We start from the raw sequence: 19,021 nt of genomic DNA, 5'->3' as shown, positions 1-19,021 counted from the left end.
TGAAAAACTGAGAGCTTTTCCCCTAAGGCCAGGAACAAAACAAGGAGGTCCACTCTCACCACTTTTTTTTTGAGATTTTATTTATTTATTTGAGAGAGAGAGAGCATGAGCATGAGCAGGGGCAGGGACAGAGGGAGAGAATCTCAAGCAAACTCCATGCTGAGCATGGAGCCTGATACGCCATGCTTGATCTCACGAGCCTGAGATCATGACGTGAGCTGAAACCAAGAATTGGACACTTAACCGACTGAGCCACCCAGGCACCCCCACTTCACCACTTTTATATAACAGAATATCAGAATAGCTAAAATCAAAAACATAAGAAACAGTAAGTGTTGATGAGGATGCGGAGAAAAAGGAACTCTCATGAACTGTTGGTGGGAATGCAAACTGGTGCAGCCACTTTGGAAGATAGTGTGGAGGTTGCTCAAAAAATTAAAAATAGGGCTACCCTATGATCCAGTAATCGCACTACTGGATATTTACCCAAAGAATACAAAAATGCTAATTCAAAGGGATACATGCATCCCTATGTTTCCTGCAGCATTATTTACAGTAGCCAAATTATGGAAGCAACCTAAGTGTCCATCGATAGATGAATGGATAAGGAAGAAGTGGTATATATGTGTGTGTGTGTGTACACAATGGAATATTATTCACCCATAAAAAATTGAAATCTTGCCATTTGCAACCACATGGATGGATCTAGAGAGTATAATGCTAATGAAATAAGCCAGTGAGAAAAAGATAAATACCATATGATTTCACTCATATGTGGAATTTAAGAAACTAAACAAATGAGCAAAGGTAAAAAAAGAGAGAGAGAGAAAGAGACAAACCATGAAATAGATTCTTAACTATAGAGAGCAAACTGATGGTTACCAGAGCAAACTGATGGTTACCAGATGGTTACCAGTGGGTGGGGCATGGGTGAAATGGGTGATGGGAATTAAGAGTACACTTATTTTGATGAGCACTGAGTAATATATGGAATTGTTGAATCACTATATTGTATACCTGAAACGAATATAATACTGTATTTAACTATACTGGAATTAAAATTTTTTAAAAATAATTAATTAAAAAAATAAAGAAGTTATCTTAATTATCTGTTCTTAAAGCATTTTAAATCCAAAAGAATGATTCTATTAGCATATAGCATAGACACTTACAAATAATGATGTATAAAGCTAAGAATGTTCGGTTTACTAAAAGCTACCTTGAGAATAAGACACTAAAACTCTTCCTGCTGAAGGAAGTCATGTTGTATGAACAAAAAACCCCAATCTCAGTGGCTTACAACAACAATTTCTTGCTCATGTTGCATTTGGCAGCTGCAGATCAGCTGCGAGTCAGCTCTACCTGTCCTGCCATTTCAGTATCAAAACTGAAGGAGCAGCTCCCACGTGGGACGTGCTTTTCTCATGGCAGAGGGAAAAGCAAGAGAGTTAGCAGAAACACTCCGTGGCTCTTGACGGTCCTGCTCAGACATGACAATCACCCCATCTGCTCACATGCTTTTGACCAGAGTGAGTCACATGACCAAGCCCAGTGTCAGAAGAGTGGAGGAGCCTATTCCTCCTGAAGGGAACATTCACTGCAAGTCACAAGAGGTGTGACTGTTTGGGAACAGGAGTACAGACTACCACAATGCTTCATTCAGCTTTCAAATCAAATCTTTCAAACCATAGCCAATATGGTCTATAGTATATATTAAAATGTATTTTGAAAATTACATAGATTATGAGTTATGAAGATTACCTTGGAAACAACACATGTGAAGAAGTTAGGTTTTGGGGCACCCTGGGTGGCTCAGTCATTAAGCATCTACCTTCGGCTTGGGTCATGATCCCAGGGTCCTGGGATTGAGCCCCATATCGCACTCCCTGCTCAGCGAGAAGCCTGCTTCTCCCTCTCCCACTCCCCCTGCTTGTGTTCCATCTCTCTCTGTCTCTGTCAAATAAATAAATAAAATCTTAAAAAAAAAAGAAGTTAGGTTTTGCTCCTCTGTTGCAAATGCCTTGCAAATTATTTTAGTGCAGGTGGTTGTTAATTTTATGTGTCAACTTGAGTGGTCCATGCGGTGTCCAGATTAAACATTGCTTCTGGGTATGTCTGTGAGGGTGTTTCTGATGAGATCAGTATTTGAATCCGTGAACTCGGTAATGTAGATTGCCCTCTCCAGTGTGGTTGGTCACCATCTAATCCCTTGGGGGCCTGACTTGAACAAAAGGCAGAGAGGAGGAATTTGCCCCCATTTTCCTGCTTTGAGCTGGGGCTTATCTCATCTTCTCTTGTCCTCAGACTGAGACTTAGACCGTGGATTCCCCTGGTTCCCAGGTCTATAGACTCACACTGAGTTATGCCACCAGCTTCCCTGGGTCTCCCACTTGGAGATTGTGGAATTTCTCAGGCTCCATAATTGTATGAGCCAATTCCTCATCGTAAATCACCATATCTATCTCTATCTAAATCTATATCTGTATTATAGCCTATTGGCTCTGTTTCTCTGGCGAACCCTGACTAATATAGTGCACCAGCAGAGGAGATCAAGAAGATCCTGGAAAAGCTAAGAAAAATGAGGTTACAGAAGAAATAAAGATTTTGTTTACTCCTTTGGAGCTGTCCTGTACTTATTTTAATTTGGTTTATTTATACATTTATAATATGCTAAATCTATAGCATATGGCATAAACACATAAACACAAAAATAGTGATGCCACAAGCTGAATATATTCACAGTTCACTATAAGCTATCTTGAGAATGTAGTACTAAACTCATTCCTCCCTGTGGGCCTGAACCTCTGGCACAGAGGGATGTAACTTTTATAAGGGTGTTTGTGTTCTGAAGGTCCTTACCAACTCCTTCAAGGTTCCATAGGCTGGTCCAGTAGTTGAGGGACTTTGGAACCTTGGACAAAGCTAGAACCACCCAGTCTCTGAAAGTGCAATCCTATAGCCTTTCTTCTCTTTAGTCCAATTAATTGGCTAATGTTTGAAATATCATCATCTCTGGACACCACAGCAGAATTGGGCATAAGGGAATTCCTTGGGGGCAGAGGCAATGTCTTGCTCATCTTTTTTTTTTTGCCCCAATGTTAATTTGGAAACCACTAAGCAAACAACAAACAAAAAACCCAAACTCATTCCTGTTGAAGGGGGAGGAGTCCAATTAGCCTAGATTTTTTAGGATAAAGGTCAGAGCAGCCTCTCTGCAGAGAGCCCATTTGCTGGTGATCTTGAGGCCTTGCTGATTTTGGTGCTTTTACAGTGGAGGAGAGACTGGGGCTGGAACACTTTCCCTAAGATGACTGCCTCATCACCTGGCAGCCCACACAGTTTCCCTGACAGCTTGGTGAGGTTTTGTGCTAGAATGGCCCAATATTCCCTGAGAGGTGGCATCAGGAATTCACTACTGGAAATCCAGGTCAGTAAATATGATGGGGGATGGTGGTGTGCTACCCCAGATTTGAAGATGGAAAAGCAGAAAGAAGCTGTGGTCTTTGTGGTGTTACTGGTGATTTCCTATTTTCTTCCAGTTCCTACTTTTTAAGGATGTCCTGAGGTCACTTTTTTTCAAGGAGACCCCCCTCCCACCCCCAGTGCCAGGTGTAGGCAGCTCCTGCTGTGTTGGCAATAGCTACGTTTGAAGGGAGCCTGACTCTGCCCCTCTCTTAAAACACAGAGGGGTGGTCATGGTCTTGAGGGCCTACCAGGGAGGTGCTTCAGGGGCTAGGATGGATGCCACATGGCAGAGACCAGCAACAGGGAGTACTCTTTGTACCAGTACCTTTGGCCAGAAGAGTTTGCAATCCACCCTGAGACCCTGCCAGATGTAGGACAGACATGTGGAGAGGGAGCTGAGGTTTAGAAACTATGGAGATAAGTGCTTAAGGGAAGATGAAAGGTTAAATTGTGCGTATCTTTTCCACAGTCCTACTTTGGGTTGAGAGCCTGAGAAACACCTGTTCCATCTACCTTCACAGACTTCTCTTCACTCTCCTGTGGTCCTGGGGACTGAAGGATGTAGAAAATGGCCTGACGGAGGAGACAAAGGCAGGAGCTCTGCCATGTATTTGAGCACAACTGTCATCTAATCTTAGCCGGTCACTTATCTCTCTTGGGCATCAGGAAACTTAGAAATGAGAGGGACCTACACATGGTATGGGACATATGATGTAATAGATGAAGGGCTACTCTGAGCTTTTTAGAAGAAGGGTTTTATATAAGTTGCCTATATTACTAGTCACCTTGTTATTTCTTGGATTTGATTTTTATATGCTTCAAAGGAAAGGATAGTAACTAAATATATGACAAGACTTTCTTGCTGGAACTATTTTTGCTTACTGTAACCAGAAAGCCAGTAAATTATACTTTAACCAAATTTGCCAAATAGTGTGATATCTTGTCTATTATATAGAATTTATTATTTCATTGGAGTGGTGCCAGCCAATTACTTCTCATAACTGTTTTCTAACACATTGTTTGCCTTTTTCTTAAAATACTTAGTGCTGATTTACATACTTATATATTTATATATCTGAGGGCTATCAATGCATTGTTATCTAAAACTCATCTTCTCCTTGTCTAGGTGTCACTGGCTAAGTTTCTCTTGAATGTATTACTTATTCCAAGTTTATAGTACCCAGTCTCCTGGTCACCTACCAAGCTCACTCTTCCAAATTCTAAACCCTTAGATTCTCGGACTCCCTGGTACTCGTAGCTGGAAGAGAACCAGTACCCTCTCCTCAGATCTCATATTACGAGCTGCAGGGACCAAGTGAATCAACTTAAGATGCTTTTAAGTGCAAGTAACAGAAGCAGCTTAAATCATAAAGAAAATTCATTAACTCACCTAACAAGAAGTGTCCAAAGAGGGTGGTTGACACTGGTGGCTCAGCAATACTTCAAGTTCTTTCCATCTCTTTAGTACCATTTTCAGCATGGTTGGCTTTTGTAATTGGGCTTGTCCTCTTGTAGTTGCCCCGATGGCTGAAGCACCACCACGTATCACCCACCCCCATACAACAGTAACCAAAAGCCAAACAAGATAAAAGGGCCATATGTCACCCTCTTTTTTCATCTTTTATAAAAGTATGGAACTATTTCCTACAGGCTTCCAGCAGACTTACATTTCATTGTTAGAAAAAATTTCCAAAACTTAGAAAGGGCAGAAGAGATTATTGAGTATTCTTTGAGCACAAGGCTGGACTTAGTTTCCTATCATCTGGGCTATTTTATAACTCTGTAGAAGTAGAGGTTAACTTGAATATTTTTGTCTAGAAGAGATGCAAATATTTTTTGTTCACTGGAACAGACAACTCTGGGAATCTGGTTTACGGCCCTGTTGGCCACTAATCAGTTTTGTACCTAACCCAGCTATCCTCTTGTAAATAATTTAGCTTGTCAAAGACTCTGACTCCGTTTTAACATATTACTAGTTTCCTCATTGATTAATGAGTGGAACAAAATCCTTGACATGTGTTTATTTTATATTTTCATAATATTCATAATTTTACCTTTTTGAAAATTGTACTTCAACATTGGCTAGAATTTGGTCATACCATATACCTAAGCCAGTCACCCCAAAGGGAAAAGAGATTACCTCAATTTATTTCCCATAATATCCTCCACATTCACTCCCTTCCCTCCTCATTGCCCTTACCTACCAAGACTGAGGAGGGCCCAGCCTCCCCAGGGCTCATGGGGTTCTGATATCAAGGGAGAAGAGCAAGAGAATGATCATTGTGTAGGTGCTTAATAGTTCCTGCAATACCAAGGGAACCCCAAGAGTGGGCACAGAAGAGGCCAAATTTTATTTAACCCTCTATTTGTTAAATATAATTGTTTTGCCTTTAATCTTTAAGTAGTCAACATCATATTTACACAGAGCCCAGCTCTAGATGTTGTGGGAATATAAGAAGGCACGAGAGAATATTTATTAAAAGGAAAGTTTCTATTTTTTTTTTTTTTGGAAAGTTTCTATTTTTTTTAAATTAATGAATGGGCCCCACTAGATGGTATTCATCTTTGTGCCAAGGATAGTGCTTTTAAAATCAACATACATTTATTGAACATTTACCATGAGTAAAACAGAACTATGATACTTTGTGGAGTCATATAGACCTGTCTGTACTCATAGGCAAGTTATTGGGCAAATTCATATGTGGGCAAATTCTTTAGCCTCTCTGGGCCTTGATTTTCCCATCTCCAGAGTAGACATAAGTATAGCAGCATAGCGCTTTAGGTGATAGCACTGGGGGTTATTTGCCCTGAGAAGTGGCCCAGACCTGTGTTGTCCACTTTTATTTTTCCCTTTCCTCTCCATTCTTGAAAGCATTGCTTATTCCTCTGTAATTCTCCAAAGCTTTTAGGAGAATAAAGATTATTTGAATTAGAGGAAACTCCTGGCATCATTCTCAATTCTTCTTTTTATGTACAATTCTAATTGCATTCCCTGTTTGAGTGTGTGGCTATTTGTCTCCATGAAGTAAAGTAGATGGACTTTCTGAGTGGCTTTTCTTTGGCCCTGCTCCTCAGTCATGATTTACAGCTTTGTTCTGGATGACAGAGGTCTGACCACTGTACTGAGGTAACATTGCTACACCTACATTATCACTAATTGTAATGGTAAAAAACCAATTATTTTTATAACTGATATTTCTAGTGTTAACTGATAACAGTACAATTTCGTGGGCATGTACGTAAGAGCAATCATTTGTTGGGAGAGAGGTTTCCTTCTGAATGTGAATGTCTAAATTGGTAACTATTTATAATTATAAATAATTTTTAAAATTATTATGTTATGTTAATCACCATACAGTACATCATTAGTTTTTGATGTAGTGTTCCACGATTCATTGTTTGTGCATAACACCCAGTGCTCCATGCAGAACGTGCCCTCTTTAATACCCATCACCAGGCTAACCCATAAATAATTTTTAATAAATTGATGAGAACTGGGTTCCCCTCTGCCATCTTTTATAGTTATTTGTGTACTTTTCCTTTATCTCTCCAACCTGATTGGGCATTATGGGATACATGGCCTTGTCTTATGAATCTTTATATTTTTCACATTATGTTATATAGCACATAGCATGTAGTTGGCACTCATTGTTTTTTAGGATTAATAAATGAGCCCCACAAGATGGTACTCATTTTTGTTCCCGGTATAGTGTTTCTAAAGTTAACATACATTTATCGAGCCTCTACTATGAGTAGAGAACAGTGTGGAAGAGTAAAAGGTGATACAGACCTGGCCTGAGTTTTTGCTAAGGCTTCTGGAGGCATTACTATGGCCAGATCTTCTAATCTCTTACAGGCCACTTATAGGATTTTACATTCTATTCTGGAAGCAGTGAAGACCCATGGAAGGTTTTTAAGTTAGGGCAAGATTTAATTTTGTAAAGCCACATGCCTATTCCCAGCCTAAGTCTCAGGAATACTGCTCTCAAATTGGGGTCTCCTGTATAGGCCTGACGATTAGATACACCATAGTAATTGATGCATATTATAATCATGAATTGTTAAAAACTATCCTTTGTGATGTCAGGGAATTATATAGTCCATTTTGGAAAAATGTCAATCAAAAATAGTTTGAAAAGTTGAGGCACCTGTACACCCAAGGATTCAATCAAGTTTAACCTACCAGTTTAATTAAATGTTTATAGTGTACAGGGGATAATATAGTCAGGTAAGATACAGACCTTGTAGAGCTTAGGATTTAGCAAGAGTGATCGGTCAATTGTAGAATATGGTGTGAAAAGAACAGAAGTGGGAGAGTAACTTGTCTAACTTGTTGATAGTAGTAGGAATAGTGGTTAAGAAAGTGATACAGGCAGGCGGCGCCTGGGTGGCTTAGTTGTTAAGTGTCTGCCTTTGGCTTGGGTCATGATCCCAGGGTCCTGGGATAGAGCCCCTCACTGGGCTCCCTGCTTGGCGGGAAGCCTGCTTCTCCCTCTCCCACTCCCCCTGCTTGTGTTCCCTCTCTCGCTGTGTCTCTTTCTGTCAAATAAATAAATAAAATCTTAAAAAAAAAAAAAAAGAAAGTGATACAGGGGGATACTTTTCTAAGCTTGGGCCTCTAGGAAACAACCCAGGGCAAGGATTGGGATGCTGTTACCTGTCCTGGGTGGTATAGACCCAGGGTGGTGAGAATGAGGACAAATTGAAATGAGCTGAGGATGTGAAGCAGAGAAGTGTGTGTTACTGTACTGGCCATCAATTCACAAAGAGCTGGAGAAAGACAATAGCAGGTTGCCTGGCAGGGATATTTGTATGGCTTATAAACACAGGGGTAGCATGCCTTAGGGAGAAAAAGAGAAAATGATTGCCTAGCTTCTTTCTCCTCTTGTCTCCCACTGGTCTACTCCAAAGGAGTTAACTCCCTTGCACTTTTAGGCTGTGTCATCTAGTTCCTTACATTGCCAATTGGAATGCTTGATTCCATGTCCCACAGTGTGGTGTTTCATCCTAGTCCAGATGTGGCAGGAGCCTGAGGGCCTGGCATCCCCAGGCAAGTGACTAATTGGCCTACCGTACCAGCGCCTTTGGAAGGAAGGGGGTAGTCAGGGGACTCCAAGGAGGTACATGAGGTTTGTATCCAATACAATCCTGAAGGACAGACAGGATTCTGAGAAGCAGAGATGAAAGAGGAAGGCGTTTTAAAATGAGCAGTGACATAAAGGAAGAAACATGTGTGCTGCATTTAAGATAAAGCAAGTGCCTTGTTGGCTTCAACAGAGATGTAACCATTTCTTAGCCCATATTTTCTTGGCTTATAGTTATTCTTGAGTTTTTTCCCCTTTTAAAAGGTACTTCAAATATATAATTAAATGTTTATTCCTTCATTAGATTTTTTTTTTTTTTTTGTATGAATAAATAGGTGGAAGAGGAGGCTAGAAATGGAAGACTCCAGATGTGAAGCCATCTTGATTCAGTCAACAGTAGGGGTCATGGAGAGTCTTGAGCAGGGAGTGGGGTGTTCAAGAGTGAGGGGGGAAGGATGATGGGGTTTAAACCACTCCCTATAGTTCATCATTCATTTCTGCTTGATAGCCTCACACAACTTCCCTTTTGCTATATTGGTGGTAGCAATAACAATAGAAGTATGAGCAGTAACAGTAACAACCACCACAACCATGGCTCATCCCATAGCTTCATTCACATCTCTGTTCCAATGTCGCTTTCTCCAAGGCCTGCCTGACCACCTGATCTCAACTATAAACTGGCATCTCCCTACTCTGGTTAGTCTCTAGCTTCTTGCTCTGCTTTATTGTTTTAATAGCATTAAGTTAGCAGACATCGTATTATATATATATTCATTTAGTTGTTTTCTGCCTGTTTGCCTTACCAGAAAACTTCATAAACTCAGAGACTTTGTCTTCACCAGTCACTGCGCCACTGTTCTAAGCACCTGATGGGGTTCTAATGTAACTTCGTTGAACTGTATGTGTGCTGTGTGTGAACTGTATGGTGCTGATTCTTTGTAATCTGTTGATGCTTGCTTTATTGATTAGTTCATTGTCAGTTTTTGAAAATATTCCATGTGTGCCTGAAACAACATGCATTTTTAAGTTTTTTGATGAAATATTCAATTTATGTGTATTAGCTCAAGCTAATTGTGTTTTTCAAATCTATAATTGTTTTACTAAAATCTATATCCTTATTAATTTTTTTGCCTACTGAATCTATTAATTACTGAGGGAAATATGGGTTTTTTTTGAATTTTTTTATTATGTTAATCACCATACATACTGAGGGAAATATGTTAAAGTTCCCACTATGATTGTGGATTTGTCAATTTCTCCTTAAATTTTTATTAATTTTTCATAATGTATCTAAGCTTGTGTCATAAGTTGCAGACAAGTACAGAATTTAAAAATTTTCCCAATAGGGGCACCTGGATGGCTCAGTTGCTTAAGCATCCAGCTCTTGATTTTGCTCAAGTCATGATCTCAGGGTCATGAGATTGAGCCCTGCATCAGGCTCTGCGCTGAGGGTGGACCTGCTTAAGATTCTCTCTCTCCCTCTTCCCCTCCCCCTTGCTCTCTTTCTCTCTCTAAAATAATAAATAAATAAAATTTTTCTCAATAAATTATTGGATTTCTTTATTATATAGTGATACTTTTTTTTTTTTTTTTTGAGAGGGAGGGAGAGAGAGAGAGAGAAAGAAAGACAGTGCCCCTGCCTGTGGGGGGAGGTGTTGGCCAGGGGCGTGGGCAGAGGGAAAGGGAGAGAAAGAATCTTAAGCAGGCTCCATGCCCAGTGCGGAGCCCCAGCCTGGCTTGATCTCAACAACCCCGAGATCATGACCTGAGCCGAAATCAAGAGTCAGTCACTTAACCAACTGTGCCACCCAGGTGCCCCTGTAGCGATACTCTTTATCCTTAATTTACCTAATACTGCTTTTTACCAGCTTTCTTTTGCCTAGAATATCTCTTCAATCCTCTTGCTTTCAACCTATGTCCTTACATTTTTTTTAAAAAGTGTGTTCTTGGGGTGCATGGGTGGCTCAGTCGTTAAGCGTCTGCCTTCGGCTCAGGTCATGATCCCAGGGTCCTGGGATCCAGCCCCGCATCGGGCTCCCTGCTCGGCGGGAAGCCTGCTTCTCCCTCTCCCACTCCCCCTGCTTGTGTTCCCTCTCTCACTGTGTCTCTCTCTGTCAAATAAATAAATAAAATCTTTAAAAAAAAAAAAAAAAGTGTGTTCTTTATAATAAGTGCTTTTTAAAAAAGCTTAGTCCTGTTTCTTTGTGTTTTAATTCATGATTTTAGTCCATTGTGATTAACAATGTATGGAATGTTTCTACAATTGTATTTTGTTACAAACCTTTTTCTCCTTTCCCTGCTTTCTTTTTCTGGTTTTTGAGTGAATGGTGGACAATATATATGAAATAGTGGAGAGATGTTGGGTGATACTATCTTCTTCTGGAGAGGATTAATGTTTTTCTGGGTGGTACTTCTAGTAAGGGCAGATCACCTTGAACTAATGGGGGACTGAGTTGGTTTAAGGCTGGTTTCAGACTTTGTGAAGGCTGGCCTAGTGCCCGTTTGCCTTTATATCTAAGAAGTAGTCCTTGAGGGTTTCCAAGACCCTTCTTTATCTTTGTGAATCTCCTGAAAACTCTGCTTAGTTTTTAAACTCTTAGCAGTCACCTTCTCCTTAATGTCTTCCCCTGAACAACTTAGGATTCAGTAAGTGCCTCAAGGGTAAAAGCCACACAGAATGTCAGACTCACTTCTCTTTTGTTCCCTTTTTTACTGGAAAATTTTCCCCTCAAGTCCTGGCTGCCTTTGTAGCCCTGAACTATAATTTTTGTCTTGTGAGCCCAGGAAAAGTGCTGCAAGCTTTAGGCCAGGGCATTCTGCTTATGTCAACTGCCCTGAGAGGAACACACCATGCAGAATGTTTGGCTCATCTAGAGCATTCCCTTTCTTTCCAGGGTCTGGCTGCTCAAGTGCTGACTGCCTTTGTTTGCCTTAGCTGATCTCTGATATCTTCAAAGACCTACTGTTTTTTTTGTTTTGTTTTGTTTTTAAAATTTTACTCAGATTTTACGTTGTTCAAATGTTTCAGTGTTCTCTGCACAGCTGTGGAAAGTGGGAGATTTAGTGTGAAATAGGCTTACTTCATCATAGTTGGAAGCTGAGGTTTTATTCTTGCATTTTTAATTTCAATCACATTTTTCCCTTAGAAATTCTATTTGGTTGGTTTTCAAATCAGCATCATCTTTTTTTGGATAGTATCCTTTTTCTATCTTATGTTTTTCCATTCCTTTCTTTATGATTTTAATCTCTTAAAATATACTTATTTTATAGTTTGAATCCTTTTAGATTATCTGAAAATCTCAGGGGTGTAATTTCACTGTGTGTTATCTGCTGACTCTTAGTTTGCATTTGCTTCTGCCAGAGGCCCCAAGAGTGTATAAGCAGCTGAGAACCAATTTTTATGTTAATTTCTTGGCTTGGGATTTCTGAAGCCATACAGCTATTGCATATTTGAATCCCAAATGTGAGTGAGCAGAGAGATATGATTATGGAATAAGAAGAGAGAGATTTTTTTCTCCGCTCAGAAGTTCAGACCTGTACAGATCAACTTTCTTGTCGTTTTGTTTACTTGTGAGTGGATGTGTCTTAGGTCATTCTTTCAGGTAAGGTACAAACCACATATGGGATTCTGACATATTTGTATCTATATATTCCAATTCTTCACATTACATGGGTTCAAGGTCTTGGCTCTTGCTTCTATGAGGCCCTTAAAGCCATACCATTGCTTACTGAGCTCAGCACAACCCCCTAGGGCAGCCGAGAAATCAGTACCTACTGCCCACTCTGCTTTTCAGTTTTCTGTTTGTATAAACCCTCAGGGATTTGCTTCATTTTCTTGTAAGCTCAGCTGTGCATATGTGAAGATATTTATAGACTTTATTCCACATTTTTTGGATGTTTTTTAGGTAAATGTTTTCAAGTTGTCTAGTTCTCTGTAATTCCAGAAACAAAAGTCTTAACTGACATAATTTATATTACTGGCTTATACATGTTATCTATTATTAAATATCATCATCAACATTATTATTTCTACAAATACATAAAACCTGAATATTTGGATTTAATATATATAATAGGTTATATATATAACATTTATAGAACATGTAACTATAGATGTTCTATAAAAATATGTATTACATAAATACATTTCACATATATATTTATATATAACATAATATGTAATAGATTATATATAATAGATTACAAAGCTTTATGATAACTGGTCTATCAACTGAGTGGATGGTTAGTAGATACAGTACTATGTAGATCATGCTACAGAAACACAATAAAATTTGGCCTATTGAAATAGTATAAACCACATCACTCTTTTCCCAACTACATGTTCTGCTGACTTTAAAACTGTTTTTAAAACTCCTGTTTCCTCAGGAGAACTAGAAAATGCTATGGATTTGTAGCTATACCCATATATATTATTTATATTAGAAATCAAAACTTTTATATTTTGCATGAAATTTTATGTCCTTTTTTGCCTTTTTGTAGGAGGATACTTCATCGAGACTTGAAATCAAAGAATATATTTCTGAAAAACAATCTGCTTAAAATTGGTAAGATTTTTAAAAATATGTATTCTAGAAACATGGGAGAATATATTCTAGATGTTATCAGTATATCACATGGAAATATATAGTACCTAGAAGTGTTAGAGTAATCACTGGTTTATTTTAACTTCTCAAACTTTTGTTTTTACTTGGGTGGGGCCAACAAAACCCAATTATTTTGTTTCTGAGTATCTGATATAAATTGAAGTGTGAGACATTTGCTACGTACTTCATAGATTGAACTAATAATTTTTGAGTTCCTACTCTATGCCAGGCACTTTGCAAGTAGTTAGTTGTTTTACTGACTTGGTTAATTAGTACAGGTTTCCTGTTTATTTTATCGCAAGCAATTAGCAGTTATCACAGATAATTAAAATATTGGTATCATGGATTTGTTAATTTTTAGTTCTTCTTCAGAACTGTACCTCCACTCATAACAGTTACTGGATTGTTCGTTCTTCTGTAAGATGTTTATTAGAGAGGGAAAGTCTAAAAGCATGCGACTAGTTAGATGAGTAAAGAGAAGTTAATGGATTCAAATTTTTATAGTCATGTTCTTGAAGAGTCTCAGGTCTATTATTTGAAATCTTTTCTTTATTGTAAATGAAGAACGAACTCTCCCCCCTTGGATGAAATCGCAAATCATTATATTCAGCCCTCCAGAATCATTTTGCTTGTTGTTAGGCAGACCTGAAATAGCTTTTTGTTTCAAGTTGCTGGTTCTCCGTAATTCCAGAAATAAAAAGCTTTAGCTTACATAATTCACTTTCCTGGCTCAGTCTTCCTTCTCCTATAAGGCCTATGTTTTTAAAGCTATTCACCAGCATTATGTAATTTAAAAGATACCATTTTTCTTTTCTTTCCCTTTAAATGGTATGAGTCATTGCATATTAAAATTGTCAAATTAGACAGTTGTTAATTTCCAAGCTGATTTTCATTGCTTTAAAGTATTCATAAAAATTAATTATTATTCCAAGGGGATTTTGGAGTTTCTCGACTCCTAATGGGATCCTGTGATCTAGCCACCACTTTAACTGGAACTCCCCATTACATGAGTCCGGAGGCTTTGAAACACCAAGGCTACAACACAAAGTCAGACATCTGGTGAGTGGGCAGTGGGCTAGTCCAGATGATGTATACATCTGCTGCACTGAGAGAACAATGCGTTTCATTTTAAGGCTCATTTACTTGCTACATCCGCTCACTTTATCCTTTTGAAGTATGAGTCATTCTTTGACCAGAGTAAAGGAGGGTTTTTTGGATTTGGAACTTGATTATTTCCATTATATTGATTGCAAAAATTCTCTTTATTTATAGATAATTGGTTGGTTTGGATTTTTTTCTTCTTGAACCACAAAGAAAAGTTCTTAATGTATCATAAACATTAAATGTTAATAGGTTTCTGCTAGCCTATTAAATAAAGTATTTGTGGGGCGCCTGGGTGGCTCAGTCGTTAAGCGTCTGCCTTCGGCACAGGTCATGATCCCAGGGTCCTGGAATCAAGCCCCACGTCGGGCTCTCTGCTCAGCGGGAAGCCTGCTTCTCCCTTTCCCACTATCCCTGCTTGTGTTCCCTCTCTCGCTGTGTCTCTCTCTGTCAAATAAATAAATAAAATCTTTAATAAATAAATAAATAAATAAATAAATAAATAAATAATTTGTAATCCTAAACACTGTGCTTTATTTTATTTAAGATCAACTTCCACCTCTGTGGGGAATGTATGGCTTTATTTTTTTCTTCTTGACACTTACAAGAATTTTTACTGAAGATATTAGCTTTTAAGAATAAACTTAAATAAAAAAATTTCTGGGTTTTCAATGATAGGTGCATCTGAGATTTCTCCATTTATCTGAGCTCTTGTACCAAAGGAATTTCTCATTCCTTGTCATGGAACCAGTTTAAATCTCAGTGCAGAAGCCATGTGGAAAATTGTATTCTATTGTTAGCAATCGATCCTATTTAGGGAAAATCTCTTTTCCTTTAAAGAGGAATCATATAATTTTCAGCTTGTTAAGGGTTGTAAGGACAATCTAGCTGAGAGCCTGTTAATTAAGTAAATAATTATTGTATGCAAATCAACTTAAGTAGTTCTGAGCTTTCAAAGATGAGCAATGTGAAAGATTATGTCTACTTCATTCTTCTAAAGAGGGTAAAGTAGAAAGTTACGTTTCCCGTGGTTAGGGAAAAGTAAGCACAACAGGGGATATCCCTTTGGATTTTCATAAGGGTCATTATCCATGTTCTTGTTCTGGTGCCTCCCAAGTGGGAGAGAACACTGTCAACATTAGGTCTGGCTATGGCAGATAACCATCCATTCTGTCCCTTCAATTCACTCTTGGGATTATTCATTTCTAGGTCTTCAGTGTTTTGTTTTGTTTTTTTTTCATTGTTTCTACCCTGATAGTCTTTTCCAATTTACCTATCGTATTTTCTCTAATCATAACCTTCCCCTAATACCCTCCCCCAAAACCAAAACCAAAATAATAGACAAAAACCACAAAGGTATGTTCAGGGGAATGAGTTTCTTTAAATTTTGCTTTATTGAGCATCTACTATTTGCCAGTGACTATGTAATAGCCCTTAGGGTATAAAATTTAAAAAATAATAGGATTCCTGCCCCTGAGGAAGAGTCTTCTTGCTCTTTTTAGAGTGCTTTCTTCAGTTTGAGATCAGTCTTGGGCTTTGGATTGGATTTGAGTTCCTATTTACATCTCTTTTAATACTTAATTTTTTTATTATTATGGGCATTTAAAAAAGATTCAGGCATACCTGGGTGGCTCAGTCGGTTAAGTGTCTGCCTTCAGCTCAGGTCATGATCCCGGGGTCCTGGGATCCAGCCCCTTGTGGGGCTCCCTGTTCAGTGGGGAGTCTGCTTCTCCCTCTCCCTCTGCCCCTTCCCCCACCCCCATGCTCTCTCTCAAGTAAATAAAAATCTTCAAAAAAATAAAAATAGATTCAAATATGTAATTTCTTCATGATTAAAATTACATGCTATGCCAGAAAGATGTTTACATCATGTCATTTGAATTAAGACTAAATTAATTTATAGAGACCATCGTTAAGCCTTTGGCGTTACATGTAGCAAGAAAGCTGGCTCTTTGGGACAGTTATCTACATCTGCTTGCCAAATCAGATGTGTCGCTCCAGAAACTTGGGTAACAGTACCCACAGACAGAGAAGTAAAGTAAAGTCTTTTTGTCTCAGTTGTGTCTATCGTAGTTATTTTTTTAAAAAACTACTCCTAGTATTTCATAAAGATTTATAGGAATATTCCTAATATGGGAATTATAGGACTATCATAAAGAATATAGAAATTATCAGGAATATCAGAATTATAGGGATATAGAATAATAGTAATAGTATTGCTATAATGTTTTAGGTTTATAAAAATAATACCTGACTCAGACAAAACTTAAAAAATCTAAAACCTCCCAAATATAAAAATACAGGAGAATTTTAATATATTTTGTGTAAGCATTAGATCAGCTCTCCTTGCAGAGATTATTAACTATTCAGCAAGTACAAGCTAAGGATTTATCATCATCCTGACCCCAAATAACCATCTTATTATGAATTTAGTAATTACCTTGGTTGTATCTGAATCAAAATGAGCTTATCTGGTAATGAAATTTTTATTGCTGAACCTAAAGTGGAAAGAATAACAGAGAACTATTAATTATAGTGGCAGATACATAAGTGTGATGAGTAATCTTTGGGAGACACTCTTAGAAAAATTAGATTGAATGGGGTTGAGAATTTTTTTCTGAATCTCAGTATGTAGCATCTGTTTACTGTGGCATATTTTCTTACAATTGGAAACACTTGTGAATAATTGACAGGTGTTTTGTTTTAGCACTAATAGCTGTACATATTATATTTATAATGCTTAATGAAGAATTGGTATAATACTAATTATATTTCATCTGTTAATGTTTGCCCATTGTAACCTTTCCTCTCTCTGCAATCTGTTAAACCTTTTGGGATTCATTTATTTATAGCAGTCAAATACAGATAAGTCTCTCTTAAAAGTAGTTTAGGTTCCAGAAGTTTATAAACACTCAGAAAGTTAGGATAATTAGGTTCATTGAGGACAATACTTTGAATACTGCCAATTTATATAAGCAATTGCTGAACACTTTTTCCCACACAGGAAAAATATAATATATGAGTTGGTTTCGTAGGCCATCTCTTTAAATTGATTTAAATTATGAATGGTTAGAATTTATTATTTTGGTAGGAGAAACAAAGGACAATACTATTGGAATAATGGTGCTATAATTAAACAGAAAATAAACAGAATATTTCATTGTTGGTGTTATCTGTCTTGTTGTGAGAAGTCAACCAGATGGTTCTTGATTTTGTGGCCCTATATTCTTTAGGTGATTTAAGTGGAGGGAATGGTGGTGGGAATAGTAGGGGTGTCAGAGTAAACTGTGAAGGTCTCAGGATTTTGTAAAAACCTGAGATCTGGTCCAAGGGTTAGCTACATAAGGGACACTGTAAGAGTCTAGTTCACCCTCAACCCTGGAGTCAGACTTTAGTGATGTTGGGCAAAAATGTCAGACAAGGCTTAGCTATAGGTAGACGAAAACAGAGAGGAACCAGTACCTGCCTGACCTACAAGAACTAAGAAAGTATCCTCACAGGAGAGCGTTCCCAAATTGGACAGGGAAAGGGAGCAGGGTGGGATTTAGGAAAGGGAGAAATACAGGCCAACTTGGCAGCAGTTTTTGTAGCTAATGTAGGGCCTGTAAGTAGCTGGTAGCCAACAGCCCCATCTTGGTGAAGGACGCTCTGGAGCAAGAGAGCCCATTTCTCTCCCCTCCCATGGTCTGAGAAATTCTTTTCTTTTTTTTTTAAATTTTATTATGTTATGTTAGTCACCATACAATACATCATTGGTTTTTGATGTGGTGATCCACGATCCATTGTTTTCGTATAACACCCAGTGCTCCATGCATTACGTGCCCTCCTTAATACCCATCACTGGGCTAACCAATCCCCCCTCCCCCCGCCCCTCCAAAACCCTGTTTGTTTCTCAGAGTCCATGGTCTCTCATCGTTCATCTCTCCCTCCAATTCCCCCCGCCGCATTTTTCCCTTCCTTCTCCTAATGTCCTCCATGCTATTCCTTATGTTCCACAAGTCTGAGAAATTCTTATGTGGATTTAGAACTAAGCTGTTGGGCAGGGCATGCCTCCCTAGGGAGTGAGAACTGGTGTCATTGTCATTATTTTCACTCAACAGAAGCTGAAGTAGGAAAACATTTCAGTCAAGTGCAGTAGATTTGGGTAATAATATTTTTTCTCAATGACTAGCATAAAATGACTGATACAAAATCTGAAGATAATATCTAGCCTGGTCACTTTTACAAAGGTCACAATACAACTGCAGCAACAGAACCAGAATTGCTACTGTCTATGAAATGTTTACTCTGTGATTGACAGTTAATGTGCTAAGTGCTTTATATACCTATATAAATGTATTTGTTACTACAAAAAAAAGCATACTATATATATTTTACAACCTGCCTTTTTTTTACTTGCAAAAGGAAATATTGTACTGCCTTAACAAAATATATCTAACTATCATTTAAATGTTTGCATAGTATTTTATACTTGGACACAATAATTTTTCAACCAATGCTTATTAAATATTGTTTAATGTTTTCTTTGAAGATTTTCTCTTTGTTTTTGTCTTTAAGCATTTTTAGGGCACAGTGTATCTGGGTGTGGATTTACATTTATCCTACTTGGAGTTAGTTCAGCTTCTTGGACATGTAGATTAATGTAGTTCATCAAACTTGAAAAATTTTCAACCATTATTTCTTTGAGTATTTTTTTCTCTTTTCTCTCTCTCCTTGCCTTCTGGTACTCCCGTTATGTGCATGTTGTTGTGCTTCATGGTCTCCCAC

At 38.1% G+C, this 19,021-nt stretch overlaps 1 protein-coding gene across 9 annotated transcripts in view; it reads left to right on the top strand.

The window, feature by feature from the left end:
* Window positions 1-19,021, top strand: part of NEK11 (NIMA related kinase 11) — a 173,638-nt gene that overhangs the window by 65,923 nt on the left and 88,694 nt on the right. For 8 of the 9 annotated variants that reach the window (XM_078071839.1, XM_078071818.1, XM_078071825.1 and 5 more), the window contains 2 exons: window positions 13,050-13,114; window positions 14,086-14,212. In XM_078071839.1, coding sequence (XP_077927965.1) covers window positions 13,050-13,114; window positions 14,086-14,212 — 192 coding nt within the window. The remainder of the gene's footprint in view (window positions 1-13,049; window positions 13,115-14,085; window positions 14,213-19,021) is intronic. The other variant, XM_078071830.1, reaches the window with a different exon arrangement.

The sequence above is a fragment of the Halichoerus grypus genome, chromosome 1 (assembly GCF_964656455.1).
Source record: "Halichoerus grypus chromosome 1, mHalGry1.hap1.1, whole genome shotgun sequence".
NCBI classification, from domain to species: domain Eukaryota; kingdom Metazoa; phylum Chordata; class Mammalia; order Carnivora; family Phocidae; genus Halichoerus; species Halichoerus grypus.
This window is presented reverse-complemented; position numbering and strand designations above follow the sequence as displayed.